Source organism: Hippoglossus stenolepis, chromosome 15 (assembly GCF_022539355.2).
Source record: "Hippoglossus stenolepis isolate QCI-W04-F060 chromosome 15, HSTE1.2, whole genome shotgun sequence".
Lineage (NCBI taxonomy): Eukaryota > Metazoa > Chordata > Actinopteri > Pleuronectiformes > Pleuronectidae > Hippoglossus > Hippoglossus stenolepis.
Window position 1 is genome coordinate 4,419,106 of NC_061497.1, and position 21,515 is coordinate 4,440,620.

General features: G+C 42.0%; 1 protein-coding gene across 1 annotated transcript; it reads left to right on the forward strand.

Annotated features, from left to right (window-relative positions):
* The first annotated feature begins 2,100 nt into the window (after positions 1–2,100).
* On the forward strand, positions 2,101–20,241 carry prdm15 (PR domain containing 15). The gene is made up of 24 exons (XM_035179503.2): positions 2,101–2,202; positions 2,730–2,769; positions 3,120–3,213; positions 4,207–4,360; positions 4,814–4,966; positions 5,046–5,148; positions 5,233–5,316; positions 5,547–5,741; positions 6,492–6,677; positions 8,528–8,622; positions 8,705–8,792; positions 8,948–9,115; positions 10,199–10,293; positions 10,417–10,548; positions 10,970–11,116; positions 11,400–11,563; positions 13,244–13,323; positions 15,042–15,161; positions 15,283–15,414; positions 15,538–15,621; positions 16,888–17,063; positions 17,175–17,255; positions 17,880–18,101; positions 19,187–20,241. Exons 1-24 carry the CDS (start codon positions 2,104–2,106, stop codon positions 19,721–19,723), a joined length of 3,429 nt encoding a protein of 1,142 aa, XP_035035394.1. The 5' UTR covers positions 2,101–2,103; the 3' UTR covers positions 19,724–20,241.
* The last annotated feature ends 1,274 nt before the right edge of the window (positions 20,242–21,515 follow it).

The following is a 21,515-nucleotide window of genomic DNA, read 5'->3' on the forward strand; positions in this document are numbered from 1 at the left end:
TCACTGTCGCTGCAGAGCCTCAGTCACTTCTCTGCAGGGATTGCAGCTATTATACATATTTTCATTTTCAGCAATAACTGAGAATGTGGTGCCACGTTGAATGTCGCGGCTGTGCTGGAGTCCGCCCTTTGCTAATGTAAATCACTACATGTGGATATGCTCTTTTACTTCTGTTAATTTACAGTGGCTTTTCATTCATAAAGAGTCAACATTGTCCCACTGCTGGTCGAAAATAACAAATGCATTTTTTGAGGTACTTGTGTTTTCGACAATTTTATTTGATGGTATGATGCTTCTGCTCCACTACATTTCAGAGGGAATTATACATTTTACTCCACAACATTTATACTAATATCTTACAGAAAGAAAATAAGTTCTTTTAGTTTTTAATTTATTCCAAAAAGTTTTATTTTCTAAATCAATAAACAGAGACCATGTGTCGTAGAAAAATTTTCAGATAATTCTAATGCAGCAAATTACATAATTTATTCTTGTTTAAAGATACAGACATCCACTTCGAGAACTTCTTTTAACAGTTATAAGTTAAATGTGTTTTTTTAGATTGGATTTTGTCATTTAGCATGCAGAAAGTAATGACTGAGTCAGCTAATTAACAATTGCATGTATAGCCCAATAAAAACAAAGCAACGCTAACATCAATAAGCAAAGTTGTATGTCATGTATTGACTCCTGAGAAATAGGAATCAGTAGTCTGAAACAGTTATTGAAATTTTAGTTTGAAATATTCTTAATGCCCTCGACTAAGTTACAGACAGACGTGACTTCATAAGACTGATGTTTTTACTGAGGGTGAATTGTTGGTTAGAATTTGTTCCACCTCAGCCAACTACAACAGATGTGGTGCTTACACATTAATATATCATGGCTTGTGGTTTCATCATACATAACATGGAAGTACATGTTGCTGGTAATACTTATACAGTTTTAATGAGATTACCAGATTTTGAATACAGGGCTTTTATCTGTAGTGGAGTATGTTCACATTAATGTATTAATACTTTAAAGTGAGGCATCTGGAGAATGCTTCCATACTTAATGTGCTGTACGGTGAGGTCAGCCAGCGTAATGAAGATCAATGGCCTAAATTTAAGACGCCTTTGCTCAGGTCATTGTGTAAAATCATCACATTTTTGGGGCGCACCATCACAGATGTTGATATTTGGCGTGCTGATTTAATCATATGAGAAACCTATGTGACTTTGACTGGTCATATGTCCTTAAACATAACGTCACAGAGAAATTGTTTCCATATTGTTTTCAAGCTATTTCCCTGCTGCATAATTATCTAAACTGTATGTTATCCTCAATATAATCATTATCAGTGAGTATAACAGCTACAGTGAATTTGAAAATAAACCCTATAACATTTTGTTTCAATTAAAAATTCACATGTATGTCTTTGAGGATAATATCCATTGACCTGGGAGCAAACTAGTACATAAGTAATTTGCATGTGCCTGACGAGGCACTGATCCCTAACTGCTGTTCAACATTGTAAGGACTTATGATGCCACTTCAGATAAATAATGATATCTCGACAACTCAAAAAACAAAGATCAAACTTTCTGGAGGTCTCCATGACACTATAAACTAACTTTGGTGAACATCCTAAAATCTGGTTATTTTTGCAATATAACTTTCACTGTAATCAGTCAAGATTTAGGGTTTATCTATATTGTGTCAGTGAAGCCAATATCTACCACTGCTCAAACAAATAACATTATAGGAAGGTATTGTTATCAATATAATAATACTAATATATAAGTACCTTGTAACTGTTTTGAAAGGTGCTATATAAATGAAGTAAATGTATTATTATTCATGTTATTAATAATTTAACTATTTATTAATAATTATTGTTATCAATATAATAATACTAATGATATATAAGTATCTTGTAACTGTTTTTAAAAGGTGCTCTATAAATGAAGTAAATGTATTATTGTTCATGTTATTCATAATTGAATTGTTTATTTATTAACATTATTATAATTTTTTTATTATTATACAATCGGTTATAGCCAAATTCAAGTTTGGTGCCGCTGTTACCATATCGTGAATTGTGAGACTACAGTCCCCATAATGCACTGGGCGCGGCTGGTTTCCGGTCCTGCGCCGTCTCTGGAGCGGATTGGAACCCGGAGTCAGGACTGGATAAATGAAGGGTCTCCTGCAGGGAAGGTAAAGGCTTTTCCTCTCACTACGCGTCGCTTTGCTCCCGAAGTCCGTCGCGGTCCTGTAGAGAAGCTGCAGCCGCTTCGTCCTGTCCGCTCCCCGGCTTCCTGCGCCGCCTCCACCGCGCTCCGCTGCCCGCTGAAGAGCTTCGACTCCGGTTTGGAGGTTTGCGTCTCCGGTCCATCCGCCATGCCGCCTGTTCTTTGTTACAGTGCAGCGAAGCCGCTCAGATCGGAGTTAAAACCCGGCTACACTTTGGGAGCGATTCAAATCCCGGATCCCGTCTCCTGCACGGACTGCGCGCGTTAACATGCACGCTCCAGCTGTGTGGCCGCGCACCACAAAACACTTGATGTTGTTGTAACGCGCTGCTGTGTGGTGACAGCGGCCTGATGCATTCAGGTGTCCCCGGTTAAACAGGCTCTGAAGTTCAGTTAGCTCCAGTCTAAAGTAGTCCCTTCATATCACTGCACACCTTCACTGTCCTGATCCCGTTTCATGAGCACCTATAAAGCAGCTTCTCCTGTTTGTAGGTTCCAGTGATGGCTGAGCAAACACCAGATGAGTTCATCTGTGAGTATGAATCCAACTGTCATTCTGTGTGCGTGTGTGTGCGTGCGTGTGTGTGCGTGTGTGTGTCAGATTCTGATGTGCAGTGCCAAGTGCATGAGGATGTTCACCCTGTGTCCTGTCAATCACCGGGGGGGTGTACTTCCTCTGCTGCTTGCACTGGTTTGAAAATAGGTTGAATGTTGTCAGTTTAAAAAAAACAACAAAACTGTAGTGATTTGGCCTTCATAGGAGTTTCCTGAAAGAATGAATTTCATTTGATGTGTGTGTGTGTGTGAGTGCGTGTGAGCGTGCGTGTGTGCGTGTGTGAGTGACCTGCAGGCTGTGATGACAGGTGTGATGTGTGTTCACAGGGTGCGAGGAATGTGGCCAGTACCATGACACAGAGTGTCCTGAGCTGGGACCACTGGTGACCGTCCAGGACTCCTTCGTCCTCAGCCGAGCTCGGTGAGTGAGTGGCAGCTCCAAAGCGCAACCAAACTATTGAGATCATCCATCCATAGAAGCTATAATATTCTAAAAATGTCTGGTACTGACATCAGGCCTGCTGGGGTGTCCTCAAACATGATGCTGACCTCGGAGGCTGATGGATGGGCTCTGGCGTTTGAAAATCAATAAAATTTGATGCGCATAGCTCATATTCACAAATCACAATATGCCTCATAGGGCTAAACAAGGTGCAACACCCTCTGCCCTTAACAATCAGAAAAAGATTGAGGAGAAACAATACAAACAAGGAAAGAAAAGTAGAAACTTAAGAGAGAGTCACAAGTGAGGGATCTCTCTCCCAGGACGGACAGAAGAGCAATAAAGGCTGCGTGTAACAGAGCACATCAAACAGTAATTAATCAATATAACATTCATAAGAAAAAACAGTGTCTTAAATAAATGAAGAGGTGTATCAATGGTTAATGAATTTAAACAAAACAAAAAGGACAAGAGATAAAGGAAGCAGTTATGATAATTGTAATGATGGAGGTATTACCAGTATTATAGTATATGTGAGTAGGCATATTGTATATCTAAGCCATCTGGTTGTAATCATAATCCATGATCACGATCCACGATGTGGCAGCAGCCTTGATCCTGGATCTGCAGCGATAAACCACAAGGACTCCTGGGTAGAAGTTAAGTCTGTAACATGTATTGATGAGAGCTTAATGTGATGAAGAGGGAGAGGAGGGAATACAAAGCCTTTACAAGTGTCATGTTGTTAGACCTTCCAGAGAGATAATGTGAGTGTGTAACTTCCTGCGCCCTAAGTTCTGCTCTACAACTGCTACATTTGTATCCTCAGGAAAATATTTTATTTTTAAATGGTGTAGAAAATATCATGGAGCATGTGCGATCACACAACACCACGTGAAGTACTACTGAGAAAATGAGTTTTTACGTTTATTGCCATTTCATAACACACATACTGTCCCCGTCTTGGATCAGGTCATCTCTACCAAACAGCCTGGAGATCAGAGAGGTGGATGATGGGGAGGAGGGCGTGTTCGTCCTGCGGCGGCTGGTCAAGAGGACCCGGTTTGGCCCCTTTGAGGCTAAGAGGGTCCACCACCTGGAGAAGGAAGGAGCGTTTCCTCTGAAGGTGGAGCCTGATGAACCCTGAGTGGACACATTTTGTGCTTGTTTTATTTTCGTGAATAGCTGTAATTGCAGTAGCGGTGCCAGGGAGGCGCTGAAAACCGATTGGTCCCTGAAGTGCCCCTGTCCTGTCCAATAAAGTAGTCACTTACAATTCTAAAAGTAAATGAGATCATTTGTTTAGAGTTTTAGAAAAATTGTGTTCTTCAAAAAAGCTCCAAAAAAACAAAACAAATTCTGAATTATTTTTCAAGCACAATTTTCAAAGTTAACAGTAAACAATGAATGACTTTGATGTCCATCTTACCGAATCAGGAGTTGCTCATGGATGTTGTGCATATAATTGGCCCCTCTGTGTAAATCGTGGGCCCTTTATGGCCCCTGATTTAGCAAAGTCCTTGATCCGCGACTGTGCGATTGTTGCTATATTAACGTCCTCCCTCCCCATAATGCACAGATCTTCCAGAGGGATGGCCTGGTGGTGTGTTTTGACTCCAGCTGTGAAGAAGACTGCAACTGGATGATGCTGGTGCGTCCTGCGGCCGACCACAACCACCAGAACCTGACGGCTTACCAGCAGGACGATGACCTGTACTTCAACACCTCCCAGGTACCTGTGTCCGTCCTGAACCTGAGTCTTTTCTAACTGGAAATAGTTCTCATGTTCGCCTCTGCTGTCTGTTTTCCAGGATGTGCTTCCGGGCACAGAGCTGAGGGTCTGGTACGGAGCTTTCTATGCCAAGAAGATGGAGAAGCCCATGCTGAAGCCTCCACTTCAGGCACTTCCACAAGGTAGATGGTGTTACAGCCCCTGTTGGTAGATTAGTAAGGCCACAATGTGAAAAGTATCTTATAGTTTTTGTCTCCTCTCCTCAGATGTGACGTCTTTATCTGCTAACTCAGAGACCTCGGAGAATAGTGGAGGTCACGTGCCGTCAGTGGCTGAACAGCCCAACACAGGTCAGCGTAACATCCATCACTTCAGTCACTGCTTCTTAGAAATATTTACTCTTATTTCAATTACATTTAGGGAAATTCTATATTTTTCAAGCTTTCAGTTGTAATTGATTGTGTTTCCTCCATACTGACTCCAATAGGAGTAAAAATCAGACCCTCGGCACACCTCTACTGAGGAAATGCTGTGTCAGGGATTCTCCTTCTGAATCCTCTATTCCCTCTGTTTATCACAGGCAACACGCTGAGTCACCTCGACAAGGTGAACACACTAAGTGAGCTCCCAGACGACCCGCACCTGCCCCAAGAAGAGAACCTGGTGGGCCCTGAAGAGGAGGAGCCCCGGCCCCCCGCTGCACAACGGGTCCCAAAGCTGGGCCGCAGAGGAAGGAGAACTAAGGGGCGCAGGCCTGGGGCAGGCAGAAACAAAGGTGAGAGCAAACGGCCAGGTTTGAGTAAACAATTTAGAATTTACATTATATTCTTTTGATATATTTTGGACCAGTTGATTAGAAAACGTGTCTGATGTAATGCTGAGAGATGTTTGAACAGTGGTAAAGGATCTGAAATCAGTAAACAACAGGATTTGTGTCGGCCCATGAAAGAGCAAGCTTCTATAGATCTGGTTTAAACATCCGTCCTGAGTGATCCGATCACAAGTGGTCGGCGCTAATTTCATAAAGGACCGACTGCCAGTGACGGGTTCACAACGAATCAAACTTATTTTTATGATTGTCAGTGTCCGTACATTTATTTGTTTGTAGCCACAATATCAACGCTGATCACCACATAACTAGTTCTTCCACTATGGTTAATGTAACACACGCAGCTCCTACTTTATTCCCTCTTAAGTTGTTCCTTTCTCTACATCGTCACCATCACTGTCAATTTACATGTGCTGTGTATGACATCATTCTGAGCTCAGCAGGTTTAGGCACATTCTGCGGAAGCTGGCAAATGGCATTCTGGGAAAATGTTGCAAATCACTGCCTGGAATGGAAGAAGAGGGAGCAGGTTTATGAACCAAATACCAGCAAGACTAGTTATGTATCAGTCTCAGCTGCTCTTTGGGTTCAGTGCTAATAATACATGTTGGAATGCTAACACGCTAAGCTAAGAATGTGTACATGGTAAATATATCACCGCAGGATGACACATTTCTCTCTGCCTGATGTGTGCAGATGTGAAGCCCCCGGTGGAAACGTCCGAGCCGGTGGCCTCAGGGGCAGCAGCAGAGCGTGCTCCAGAGAGCGCAGCTGTGCTGAAGAGACACAAAGTCAGAGAGCACAAGAGGGTGTACCGCTGCTCCCTCTGCAATAAGGTCTTCCAGAACAGCAGCAACCTCAACAGACACATCCGATCTCATGGTACGTGGAGATCTGGAAAGCCAACGTTAGCTTTCGAAAGAGTGTTAAACTTATTCAATTCTTTTTCTGCAAAATTACACAATTTAAATGAAAAGCTGCGGAGAGGCGATGCATACCTGCCACATGCCTTGTTTTTATCCTAGTCAGTTAATGTCAACTTTTATAATGACATAATTTCCAGAGAGACTTCATTTTAAGATTTATCTACAGTACATGCACAATAAGAAATAAAACTGATGCCTTGTGATGTAATCAAGATTGAAAGGGGATGTGACTGCATAGTATAGGAAAAAACCCTGGGGCCTAGATATTGATGCTGGTTGATGGGACCAACAAAATGTTGTGGATATGATGAGATGAAAAACTCAGGGAAAGAGAGGAGAATAGATTAAAATATGACTGCAACAACATGATTGGCTGATAAAGATCATGACCAAATCTGATTGGATGACTGTAAACATCCAACAGCCAGCTGATAAGAAAAGGCGGGGAGAGTAAAAGATTGTGAATGAATGAGACCTAGAAAAAGGGTGCGTTCCGATTGCCCAGTAGTGAGAGGTGGACTGCGCAGGGTATTCAGCCATCTTTAGTGAGATTCCAAACCATAGGGAGCAATCATGCTCAGTTCAAAGGGAACTGTGCAGGGAAGAACTGAACAGTTCATCAGTTCGCCAGAAGCTGACAAGAAAAAATACCCATCAGTCAATGCGCCTCGATGGAGCGCTTAAAAGAAACCAAAGAAATTGCAAGTGGATCAGCCATTAAACGATCGAAGCACACATTATTATGGAGATCCCAAAGGAGTTTACATATGTTTGTAAGTACTGTTGTAACTAACGGTATAATTATTTACATGTCTATATAAGTGGTTAAAACATTAAAATGCTCTTAGCAAGCTTAAATTAGCACAGCAGTATAATTTAAATCAATACAAAGTTTAACATTAGCTACTTGTCACATGGTTCAGCACAGTCCTCATACATGACACTATAACAGAACATATATATTTTTTCATAATGACAACATACATCTTGAATCTGTATTTTATTTCAGCAGCCCTAGTGTGGCGTTATCCTTCCACAGTAGCAGCAACAGGTATCCGATGTGTTTACGTTACCAGGGAAACACACGGAGAAGGTGATGTAGCAGGATGTTTTCCGAGTGGAGCAATTTGTGATGGGAAGTCCACTGAACTGACATTCCCTGAACAGGGAGTAGGAATATTCCCTATTCTCTACCCCCCCCCTTTCACTGTGGATCTGAACACTGCTATATTGACAATCAGTGGTTCGTCTAAATAAGATGTCGATTATGTCTCTGATCTTATTGGTTGTAACCAATATAATGTCAAGATGATGTCACATATTATAATTATTATATTATTTCTTAAATCTATTTTGGGTGTTGGGTCTATAGTCCTATAGGATTCAGAGATACCTCATTGTGACTTCTTCATGACGTCACTTATCATATGATATCGTATTATGGGGAGTAGTTTTCTGATCAATATTAGTATTAGATTATCTCTCTAGTCATTCTATATTACAGAGATATCTTGGAAAAAGGTATCTTTCAAAATGTTCTTTTGTTTGTTCAGCTCTAAAAGTTGATAATGTGGAGAGAAACTCCCAAGTAAGTCCCCCCCATCAAGTGGAGGGAAAATCTCTTATTTCAAATGTTATTTTGTACATTCTCACACACACACACACACACACACACACACACACACACACACACACACACATACACGGGCCAACACCAGGCCGTGCCTCCAGTTACATCGGTTCCCAGGCTAATAAAAGTTTCTTGGGAGCTAAGTGTTTAAGTGTCTCTCTTGTATGCCCCCGCAGGTGATAAACTGTTCAAGTGTGATGAATGTGACAAGTTGTTCAGCCGCAAGGAGAGTCTGAAGCAGCACATCTCTTACAAGCACAGCAAGAACATGGTGAGTGACACCCCAACCTGCCACCCCGAGGGTTTTTACTCCCAGCACTGGCTAATATCTTCTTTTAATGTGAACCCAACAGCCCGACCAGGATTACAAATACAAATGCAACACGTGTGAGAAATCCTTCCGCCTGGAAAATGCCTTAAAGTTCCACAACTGCAGGACAGGTAGCACAAACTCTAGTATCTGTTGTATTTTGATTTTGTTCAAATTTAAATCACATCCCTGCTTTTTTGTCACCCATTGAAATTATCTCTGATCACATTGCCACCAGGTCTTATCATGTTACGTTTTCAAGGATGTCCTTTTCCTCTGTCTCCAGATGACAAGACGTTCCAGTGTGACATCTGCTCGCGGTTCTTCTCCACCAACAGCAACCTCTCCAAGCACAAGAAGAAGCACGGCGAGAAGCTGTACTCCTGCGAGATCTGCAACAAGATGTTCTACCGCAAAGACGTGATGCAGGAGCACCACAGGAGGCACGGTGTGGGTGAGTCGCACGCGAGCAGGGAGCGAGGCCCTATCACAAGTTACTTTATACGCTGCTTTGTTATCAGGAGAAATTGTTGAAATATTGACCTTGTGTTGAGTTTCATCACGGTCTCAGTACTGTGCAACACGTGGGCCAATCACAGAGGAGCATGGTCACAATAACTAAATAAACATAAAGACACTTCTCCAGGAAAAGATATTGTTTTGTGGATGGTGCGGGGCTACATGTGATCACACAGAGCTGCAGCCTGGGGCAGAGCGTGTGGGATTGTCTTCTACAGTTAATGTGTACAATCCGGATACAAATTAATGAAAATAGTTAGGTGAAGCAATATGATCGCAATTATCCTGTATGATTTTAGTCATAATTATACTGTGCCTCACATTGCCATGGACACAGATTTAAAAAAAACTTGTGTGTGCGTGTGCGTGTGCGTGCGTGTGTGTGCAATCATGTGTCACTCGCATGCAATGTAATGAGATCATAATGGATTTCAGAACATACAGGATGTGTCCTGCTGCTTTCACAATGCTGCATTTAATGAACTGTAGATTTCCACACCGTTTAAAGCAGCTGTGGGCAACAGATCCTGACAGAATCAATCATATTATGTTATGAAGCAATGCAGACTGATTTATAAGCGATCCTGCAAAAACATCATCAAACATCCGAATTGATATTTTATACATATTTAAACTCAGGTGTTTGATTAAAAACCCTGTTCCTTATTGTGGCAGAAAGAGATGTGAATCTGGGGTATCTGTTTACGATTTGTTTTCTGCCATCAGTTCGTTCCACATCCCTGAGCACTGCACCAGTTGTGCCTTCACAACAGCTAATTCGATACTTATCCTCCTTAATTACTCTAATTAATACTTATTAATTAAATCGTGGAACTTCTTTGAGAAAAACATGGGACTGGATATAAAAAATACCTAACCAATTTCACTGAAGTAAATTTAGTTGTCACAGACGGGTGTGCAGACCAAAATATTGATGTTTTAGTAGCAGAAAGCATGTCACCATATTTCTTCAATATCAAGCTCTTTGCTTAACTACAACCATATTGCATCTGGACAGGACCAAAGCACATGAAGAGAGAGGACCTGGAGGCCAATGGAGAAGAAGGGACCAAGTACAGGAAGGAGCCGTCACCCTGTCCCATCTGTGGCAAGGTGAGCACTCTGCACAGCAGCAGAGACTCATGGTCCTGATGGTAGCAGGTCAAATAACTTTCAGGTGACCACAAGTGCAGTGACGTGTGTAAAGTGTGTGCATGTGTGTGTTTGTGTGCACAGGTGTTCTCCTGCAGGAGCAACATGAACAAGCACCTGTTGACTCACGGTGATAAGAAGTACACCTGTGAGATCTGCGGCCGCAAGTTCTTCCGCGTGGACGTCCTTCGAGATCACATCCACGTTCACTTCAAGGTGAGGCAGAGATCCTGAATCCTGCTGCAAGCTTAGTCTGTAACTGAACCTGGACCTGCAGGAAAACATGTAACAACACAGAAGATGTTTAACTGCACATACTGCCACTTCCTTTGTGCTGTGGTAATCAGCATGTTGTTATTGATGCATCACATTTTTATGGGATGCCCCTCCGGTCTCATCAGCTGCCGCTCAGCATCAGCAGCTGTCAGTGCAGCTCTCTGTTCAGTCACACAGTGATATTCAACCCAGGGTTGAATATCACCCTGCAAGATGAAAATAGTGGTAAATAAGAGCATATATGTGACTGTGGTTGTCAATTAGCACCTTGGATACGTGTTTCATTAAATCACCAAGAGCCCTCTGGATCTTAGCTGCCTTTGACTTTAATCATTTTAAAGAGCTGCTCTTTGTTTTTCAGGACATCGCCTTAATGGACGAGCAGGAGAGAGAAGTCTTCATCAAGAAAATCGGCATCTCGGCAGGAGACAGCGACGACACAGACGAAGACGATGATGAAGATGAGGACGATCCTGAGCACCACAAGTACAACTGCAAGAAATGTCAGGTAGGTCTCGTCTCGAAAGGCATCTAAAGATCTGCAGACTCTTTATCTGAAGCCGCTTGCTAACACAATATTCAGAGGGTTGTTGTGGAAACACATTTAAAAAATACAATGTTTACTCTTTCACCAGTTATCTTATGGCGAACGGTGTGTAATGGCCTCAGCTAAGAGCAGATGATGTAATATAAACTTACAGTGTGTAACCTGCATCATGGAGGCACGCATCTCTTTATTTGTCACTAACAACCACAGACAAACACTTGAGCTTCTGTGTGTGCGTCTCCAGCTGTCGTTTGCCAAGGGGAGGGAGTACCTGAAGCACATCATGGAGCAGCACAAGGAGAGAGGTTACGGCTGTGGGATCTGCAACCGACGCTTTGCCCTGAAAGCCACGTACAACGCTCACCTGGTCATACACAGAGAGCAGCTGCCCGACCCTTCAGTGCAGAAGTAAGACAAGGAAGCAGAGTGAAAGTTCTGTGCTGACTGTCCAAAATGTTAGATATATATAGATATATAGACCAGTGGCGGCTCCTGCCAAATTTCTCAGGGAGGGCAATTGTTGCGATGATGGCTAAGGTTACCTGTTTAATGGGTAAATAAACTCAAGTCAGCTGGACATTGTCTCGTTGCATTACGTACATAAAATGTTAGTTTTTTTTTTTCTGGTCACCTCACATAGCAATACCACCAGTAACCACAAGACTAGGATTGTTCCTGAGGCTACATACTGTACAGTCATTTGGTAGACAGGTCTTCATTAAAATTAATTTGGCTCTAAAATGACTGAGAAATCTGTGGTCAACAGATAAAATGTCGTCCATCAGTACCTTTGAATATGAAGAGAGACCTGTTTTGCCATTGATAAAATAGGTGAGTCATCAGATAGAGTTTATTTAAGGTTCAGCAAATCAAGAACGTTTATTTTGTAGCTAGCTGTGTTGTTATTAAACAAAGAAATGAATGTTGGCATTGCCTTCTACTTACTACAGCTAGCAGTGCAGATCACAAAGTATCCACTAGATGGCAACATAAGACAAGGATTGTTCCTTAGGCTACATATTTTCAGTATGTGTGGACAATTACAAGTACTGTACTTCAGTAGTTTTTAGGTACTTGTACTTTACCTGATAATTTCATGCTACTTTATACTCCTACTGCAATACATCTCAGAGGAAATTTTGCTAACGATCGAGTTGCTCCCGTTAGCCATGACTGTGACATTGACGTAATCATAGGTACGGGCGTGATTAGACCGCCCAGGTGCACGTGTAACAGCTTACGTATGACGAAATCACGTTAGTGCGAGCCCTCCCGGAAGTCATAGGGAATGCATTGCAGTGCCTGCAATTTGAAAAAAAACGTTTTACAATGAAAGTCTATGAGAGCGATGTGGGGCGATTTTCATCCATATGGAAATCTCCCCATAGTCTATTACACAGGGCTCGGCGCTGCAGCTGATTGGACGATGATATTCAGAGGTAGCCGGCAGGACAAACTGTCTTGATAATTGTATCATTTAATACATTTAAAAAATGATAATGATGATTATAATGAGAATTAACATTTATCACTATCATCATTTTTCCTTTTTTTTTGGGAGGGCGGCACCCTAACGCCCCCTATTGACCAGCCGCCCCTGATATAGATATATATGTAATAAATATTTATTTAGTTCTGTTCAGGTCGTGTTAGAGCTTAAAGGTTCAGTGTGTAAGGTTAAGGTGAAAAGGATCTATTGGCAGAAATTTTATAAAAAATTTTCTTGGTGACTTGGTCACTAGTGTGTTTCATCTAAACTGTGAGAATTGTTGTTTTCTTTACCCTAGAATGGGCCCTTTATATTTAAATACTTTAAATTTACATCGGTAGCGGGTCCTCTCTACGGAGGCTGCCATGTTTTTTTACAGTCGTCCAAACTGGACAAACTAAACAACTTTTGAGTTTGTATGACAACTGAAGGCTACCACAGGTTCTCTTTCATGTTTGGAAGGGGAGCGTGAGGTGAAGGGTATTCGGCTGCAACATGCTACTTCACCACTAGATTTCACTAAATTCTACACACTGAACCTTTTAAGTTAAAAGAAAAGCAAATTAACTAGCTGTCAAATCTTTCCATCCATCCTAAAGGTACATCCACCCATGTGAAATCTGCGGCCGAATCTTCAATAGCATCGGTAACCTAGAACGACACAAGATCATCCACACAGGTGAGCAGCACTCTGAGATCTCTCTGCACAATGTTCACTTTCCTAAGGTAGATATATGAACAAAGACATCCTCGTGGTCGCCTTTAGCTACTACTGCCATCATTACATTTTATTTGGATAGTCCATATTCACAAATCACAGTTTGTCTCATGTGATTAACAAGGTGTTACTCCTCTGCCCTTAACCCTCATCAAGACTAAGGAAAACCTACCAAAAAATTATTTATCATATTCATTTTCAAAAACTGTACAACATCCGTATACCTCACACAGTCCCTGTAACCCTATGAGACTGAGGCCTTTTGCTCAGTTGTCATTCACTGGCTGTGGCTCAGGAGGTTGACCAGGTCGTACACTAACCAGAAGGTTGGCAGTTTGATCCTTAGTCCCTTGCGTCTGTGCTTGGTAGTGATGTGTTATAGAAAAAGTGCTGCACATACATGCACTGTATGAATGTATGTGAATGGATGGATGGCAGTAAACTGTACTGTACTGTAAAGTGCCTGGAGAGGTCATCAAGACTGAAAGATCTGTATATAAAAACAGACCGTTTACTTGCTGGAGATGTGCAAGTTGTATGATACATGTTGGACAGAAGAATAGAAAAAATATGTATTCAGTTTCAAGTTCAAGGATAGACAAATTATGTATTTAAATGTTTTTGTCGTAAATTTTTTCCAGGGACGTAACCCCCATGTTGATGAGACATTCTGAGCCTTAGCATTATTGTAATGAATGAAAAAACCTCCCTCTTACTTCTTATATATATTATAAAACTTATAAACATCTCCTGAGTTTTAGGACTTCATTTCCCTTAATGCTCTGGGGGAAGCAAGCAGGTTTTAGAACATAGGACAAGATGGTGAATATCCCTTGTACAGTACGTTTGAAGTTCTCCTGCACAATTTAAGTTACCAACTACCAATAGATGTTAGCAGGTGTTAGCAGCCACCAGCGGATGTTAGGGACATAACTTCAGTTGTGCACCTTAGCCTCATCAAGTGTTTTGGCCTTGTAATCAGTGATACAGGCCGAACTTGAGGGTTTGCTGAGGCTAAAGGTAAATCTGATTGGCTACTGGCTTGTATGGCAGAACTATGAGAGCCATGTGGCCGCTCAGTAGATCAGACATCATTACCTCTATGCCTTTTTAAACTAAACACTGTCTCATTTTAGAACATAGGACAAGATGGAGAATATGTCTTGTATGGTCTACCACACTAATTAATCCCTACCACCAGTTAATGTTATCAGATGTTAGTGACCACCAGCGGATGTTACGGACATATCTTCAGTTGTGTACCTTCGCGTCATCGGGGGTTTTGGCCTTTTAATCACAAGAAACCCTCTTCTAAGGCAGGCCCACCACAGGTTGATCAGACCGGGGTGTGTGTCCTTAGCGTCTTGGGGCCCAGTTGGGATCTTTCCTCCTGATCTAGGCCTTTGGCTGCGGCGTTCTGCAGTGTGTGATCTAAAGAGTTTAGTCAGTGAGTTCGCTCTGGGATTTACACCCTGATGTTATTTAGTAACTGCTGCAAATTGCCAGAGTGAAAAAGCTATGATTATTATGATATTTTGATTATTTTAAAAACCATTTGTACATACAGTATATTTTGACAATTATAAAACGAGCAAAGTTACATGTGGCGACACAGTGTAATGACTTATTGTTTCATATGATGATTAAATGTACGTGTTTGTGTTTGTGTGATCATTCAGGGGTAAAGAGCCACAGCTGTGACAAGTGTGACAAATCATTCGCAAGGAAGGACATGCTGAAGGAGCACCTCAGGGTTCATGATGACATCCGGGACTTCCTGTGTGCTGAATGTGGGAAAGGTGAGGTTTTAACTGCTCCATTACACATCGCATGTCATAACTGTGTAAACAACAGAATCGGCGTGGAGTAGTTGATGTTTGGTTCCTTGCCATATTGAGGAAATGTTTTTTTCCTGTGCAGGCATGAAGACTAAACACGCACTGAGGCACCACATGAAGCTTCATAAGGGCATCAAAGAGTATGAGTGTAAGGCGTGTAACCGCAAGTTTGCCCAAAAGGTCAACATGCTGAAACACTACAAGAGACATACGGGTGAGTCAAAATGTGTTACAGATTCATGAAAGGTCAGAGGAAATGGACACTATTGATTTCTTTATATCTATATATTCACAGAAAATATATAATGTAACTGTGTGGTCATTGTCGTGCCTGTAGGTGTGAAGGACTTCATGTGTGAGCTGTGTGGGAAGACGTTCAGCGAGAGGACGACTCTAGAAACACACAAGCTCATCCACACAGGCAAGTGACTCATGTAAAATTAGGCCGGTACACACAACTCGGTTATTATATAAACCAGCAACAACATGGGAGCCTGTGATTTGGTTCTTTAATGTCGCCATGTTCAGAGGCAGAAGTGAATGTGCAGACTGATTTCAAACAGCAGCAGTACATAAAATACCAAACCAGCAGTCAGAAGTTAAAGGACATGTTTACTATAAAACTCTGAACGTTGAGATGTGGAAGATGGTTTGGTTAGAAACCGAGAGGGAAAAAAAATTATACACAAAACGAATTCATGTCTCTATTGTTGATAGCCATGAAGTAAGTTTTGGTGGGTTTGGTTGTTTCCATGTCTTTGTCACTTGCTTCCTGGCAGTAGCTCTCAGTATATAAAAAATATGCATGTCAGCTGATTTTTATCTCACCAAGCAGGTTAATATTCAAGTTGTTCCTAATCTTATATCTGTACTGTAATGATGTATTTCTGGTTTATTAGATAGGAACATATACTGTTTACATCATTCGCAACACCCTACATGAAGCTACAGCAAGTCACCTAGCTTCACACAAAGACTATAAACAGGGGAAACAGACCAAACTTTAAACAGCAATTCAATGTTCACTAAATAACACATCTTGTCTTTTTAATTGGTACAAAAACAACAGTGTAAAACATTTTTTAATACACTAGCCTCCGTGTTCCTCCCTGTATTGGGTCGTATGTTGGGTCCACGTCCTGTGTGTATCGTCTTTTTTATCACACAGAATGTATTCGCCAAAATGTCAAACTCTTCCTTTAAGGCAAAAATATGAAGCTTTATAATTACTTTTACTTTCCATCAGTCAAAATATTACATCAAGCATCTCTGGTCTGTCATCACATGTCCTGTGTTATAATTTGAGAAGTTTACATCTGATGTTTTTTGGTTCCATGATGCTGCCTCATAGTGGTTTTGCATTTAACAGAATATTCTCCTGGAGGCCGTCTACGAGACCTTGTTTTGATACAGACGTATAAATGATCCCACTGAGCCACACAGCAGCTGATACAAGAGCCACTAGCTCTGAGCAACAGTCCACATCAGCTTCCCTGCTTCTCATCTAACTCACAGACATGAACACTCGTCTCCTCCTGCGCTTTAGCTTAGCGCATGAGCCTCCAAACAAAATGCTTTTGTCAGTGTTTATAGAAAACTGGTATATGCAACAACCACCCACTGTTAGTGTTTACATTAGTGAGTTCAGTATGCTGGACTGACCCTACTGACCTCTTTCTCCCTGCAGTGGGGAAGACGTGGACGTGTGCAACCTGTGATAAGAAGTACTTGACAGAGTACATGCTGCAGAAACATGTGCACCTGACCCATGAGAAGGTGGAGGCCCAGTCGTGTCACCTCTGCGGGACAAAGGTGTCCACCCGTGCATCCATGAACCGACACCTGCGACGGAAACACCCTGAGGTGAGTCCTGTTAGGACACGGTCCATGTGTTTGACCACTCAGGCCGCTAGCTGTTGTCAAATCCTCAAAGCAAACCTGTTCAACTGCCACTGATTTTCGTTCTGCCTCCAGGTGGCGTCGATGAGACTGGATGAGTTTGATGAACTTCAGGAAACTTCGACAATCAATGATTCTTCTATCAGCATTGTGCAGGTGGGAGTTACAATTTGTGGGCTTCTTTAATGATGCAGCATACGTCCCTCCGAGCTCAACAGTGAAACATGATGTTGGAGTAGCTCTGACAACAAACTGTTGCAGTGTGAAAACAGGAGACTTCAGCATCTTGATCATGGAGAAGCCAGTTTATGTTTGACATGAGCTTTTCAGATTAACAGTTTACTTACTATATCTAAAGAAGGGCACTCAGTAGAGCACATACCTGCACCAAGGCTCAACAGTCCCCTAACGAGATCACATTTTAATTAACTAGATCTAGCAGAGGTAATAAATTAATGAGATACTAATATGATGTATGTTTTGCTCCTTATACTTTAATCTCTTTTGTGGAGTACTGTAGTGTTTGAATGTAGACTAAACATAGAACTGACAGAGTCCCTGTTTATTCACAGTGGATCTATATATTTATAAATATGAAATTATGAATGCATGAATAGTGTTCCTCCCCCCACTGTCGATTATAGCATTACTATGGCACCTTTTGTTACGACGGGCATCCTGTGTGATATGTATGTTTGTAGAAAGACGATGAATAAAATCTAATTTCAATTACACAGTTCACTGAATAAACATTATTAATGTTTGAACCTCTTTCCTCAGCCCACTCTGACCCTGGAAAAGGACAGCATGTGTCAGGAAAGGCCCATCCGACATTTCCGACACCCCAAGAAGAAGCAGAGGGTTCCAGTTGAGCCGGAGCTCTCAGAGTCCGACGAGTTTGTCGACTTCACTGAGCCGAGACACGAAACCATGCCAGAATATAACACCGTCATCGTTGGTGAAGAGACTGAGACGAGCTCTGCTGTGCAGAGCATCCAGCAGGTACATATGAAGATTTACAGATGAAGATACATATGAAGTTGCTGGTTTTTATTTACAATAACATTTCGCAACTGTTTCTTTCTAAACCCAGAACAAATGACTTCATACAAGGCAGGTGGCCTGATTAAAAGTGAAACTAGGGGCAAAGGTTTTTCTTGTTGAAGAGCCAGAGAAAGAAGTCGACTACACATTGCTGATGGAAAGCAGAATAAATATAAATCTAATGAAGCAAGATAGTGAAATATTGCTTTCACTCTCTGTGTTACTAGTATCTCTTTTTAATAATACATTTTATTTCATGGTGCCTCTCTATACACCCAAGGACACCTGAAAATAGGTCACATGAATAATTAAAATAAAACTAAGCATTAAAATCAGAGTCAATACAATATAGTTAAAAAATTAAACCAAGGTTAAAAAAAGAGAAATAGACATAGAGACATAGACTATGTGAACACAAGAGTAAAACTAAAGGTTAAAATCTGGTTAGTGGGTGATATGAGATAGATAATCTTTTGATGGTCAGAAATGATCATTTTCAACTATTGGATATTATCATTTATCTAACTATAATAAAATGTCCCTTTAAAATGGCTGATAATATAGAACCTGTGAATCTAATAAATTGACAGAACACTTACTTTGAGTTACTCCTGAAAATAAAACAATAAGCTGTGTAGAAACTTTATAGCAAATGAACTAAACAATCACGATGGTTTAAAGTAGCATATTTTCAGAAAGAAGATAAATAAATCATTGTAAAATAAATGTGTAGTGACAGTTTAAGTAATGCAATGTCATGTAGGATTAGATACTTTGGGTGATCAGGTCGACGCCCCTTTCCCCCAATGTTTGGCTGACAGACCCACATGATGTAACCAGTACAATATCATAGTTAACTTGTTTACATGGACGTTCCGCTTGTTTGAGAGTAAAACAACTTTTAGAGATCATCTAACCTGGAAAAATGAGACTGATAATTTAAGGACATAGAAACAGATTAAAATGAACAACCATTTTTCAGTCAGCAGATGAGTCGCTCTTCTTATGTTGTTACTCTAATTGATCTGCTCCTGCGGTTTCAGGTGGTGGTTCTTACCGACCCCAGCGCTCAATCAGCCGCCTCCCCCAACAGCTCAGTGGGGCTGACCAACATCACAGTCACGCCCATCACCAGTCAAGCCCCTGCCCAGTTCACCAGCCTGCAGCCTGTAGCTGTGGGCCACCTGACAGCCAGCGACCGGCCCCTCACGCTGGACAACTCCATCCTCACCGTCACCTTCGACACCGTCAGCGGCTCCGCCATGCTCCACAACCGTCCCGCTGAACTCATCCCAGAGACGGTGGGCCCCGGCGGAGGCGCAGCAGCTCAGTCAGTCACCCACTTCATCAACCTCACTACTCTGGTCAATCCCATGGGCCACCAGCTGGAGGCGCCGACTATGCCCTGGAGGCCTGTACCGGCAGCTGAGGGCAGCCAGGTCAGCCCTGTGGTGGAGGGAACTCAGGGGGAGGGTCTGGAGGCCCAGAACCAGGGTCAACACCCAGGTCGACCCGGCCAGGGCCAACCGCCCACCCCCCAGCACCAGAGCAGCTCAGCACAGCAGATGTTCGGCTACTGAGCAGAGACTAGAGGTGCCGGTCGCCTCACGCTCACCAACATTGTTATATAGTAGAGTAGATTTTATGACTGAACTGTCACCAGATGCCTCTCCAGCTTCATGGAAGTGAATGAATTTACATTTTTTTTCTTTTGTATACTGACAAAACATAGTGGCTGTTATTAACATATTATAAAAAAGATAGAGACGGTACCTTCACCCAGAATCATGACTCTCCTCTGGAATATTTACATTTCAAACCAAAGCAACATGTTGAATTTTCAAATGCCTTACCAGCCTTTATAAACACATGCATGTCTTCAAGATGAACCTGCTGCTCGAAAACTGAATCATGAAATGACCCAACGTTACGGTAAAATGAAAACACCAGGTGAAGTGATAAATGATGGTTGTCATGTTCCCAAAAGTCTTTATTTTTAAATGCTGTAACTAGTTATTGTTTAATTGTCTGGGAAAAAATACTGGAATCATTTTTGTACTGTACTATTTTTAAACAAAAAAAAAATACCTCTTTGAAATGGTTCTTGTCGTGTGTCTTCATATAAATTCAGGTCAACAGGGCTCACATTCCCTCAGCAGCGAGGTTCTGCCGTGCAGATGTCATCTGACTCACAAGCAAACTGGTTTCTGTGTGTCCGTTTATGAGCATCTGGTTTTCAGCTCCTCAGATCTGACAGGACAGCCCTTCATGACAGTGAGTTCACCTCAACCAAGGCCCATCATTATGCAGACACTTTCACACACCCATATATACCCATCCCATCTAATGGACAGGGGTAAAAACATAACCTGCTTGTGTTATAGTGACACTGTTGGGTGGAAGTAGTTTAGAGAACCCAAAATGCAGGCTGCAGAAAATAATATGCTATTTGATCACATAGACAGACTCACAGTCTCTGTGGGCATGTGGGCAGTGAAGAGAACTTAAGAACAGGAACAAATAAAAGAACTGTATAGGGATACACCAGGGAACAGGAACAAGCAGCAGACTGTGGAGTCTGAATCCACAAGGAAAGGCAGAGATAACTGGGCACAGGTGAAAGGCATTGAGCAGGGGCAATCATTAAAGTGGGAAACCAGACAAAGACAGGAAGTAAAGAGAAAAGAAACACACAAGGCAAGAAACTTAAAAGTAAAACAGAAAATATGAGGAAAGTCCAAACCAAATGAGTCTTATTCTATGAATTGTATGAGGTGCAGGTTCAGACAGGAGGAGAGGCAGGGTCGCAGGTGAGGCTTTGAAAGCAGGGGCGGACTGGGACAATAATTCAGGCCGGGAATTCGACTCATTTCCAGGTCACACATCACGCACGTTATATATCACTGCCCTCTGCCATCTTTTCAGTGATGTCATCTTTGCCAAGTGCCATAAGAATCTCCATTTCTGTTGCTACAACCAAAACAGTGAATATATTTCCAAGCGCTTTTACTACTGCTGAGTCTCTCCTCAGAGGAGACTCAGCAGTGCTCACCGAGAGAGGAGGAAGACTAGGAGGAAGACGATCCTCCCATTCCCATGAAGACCAGGCTCAGGAAGCAAGTTGAGAGGGAGCAAGAGAGGGAGAGAGAGCAAAGGATGCCAGAAACGATCAGTGTTTCTGACGGAGAGGAAGACGTCGGCCGTCCGTCCCAGTGAAACGTGCAACAAGTGTTTTCTTATATCAACTCTCTGCCAGGTACTGATGTGGCTTCAGCACTACTTTGTCACTGAGGATATTGAAAATGGCTGGTGGTTAACATTTTCTTGTGTTTTGTCTATTTTGCATGCACTTCATTCGACTGCAGTGCGTTG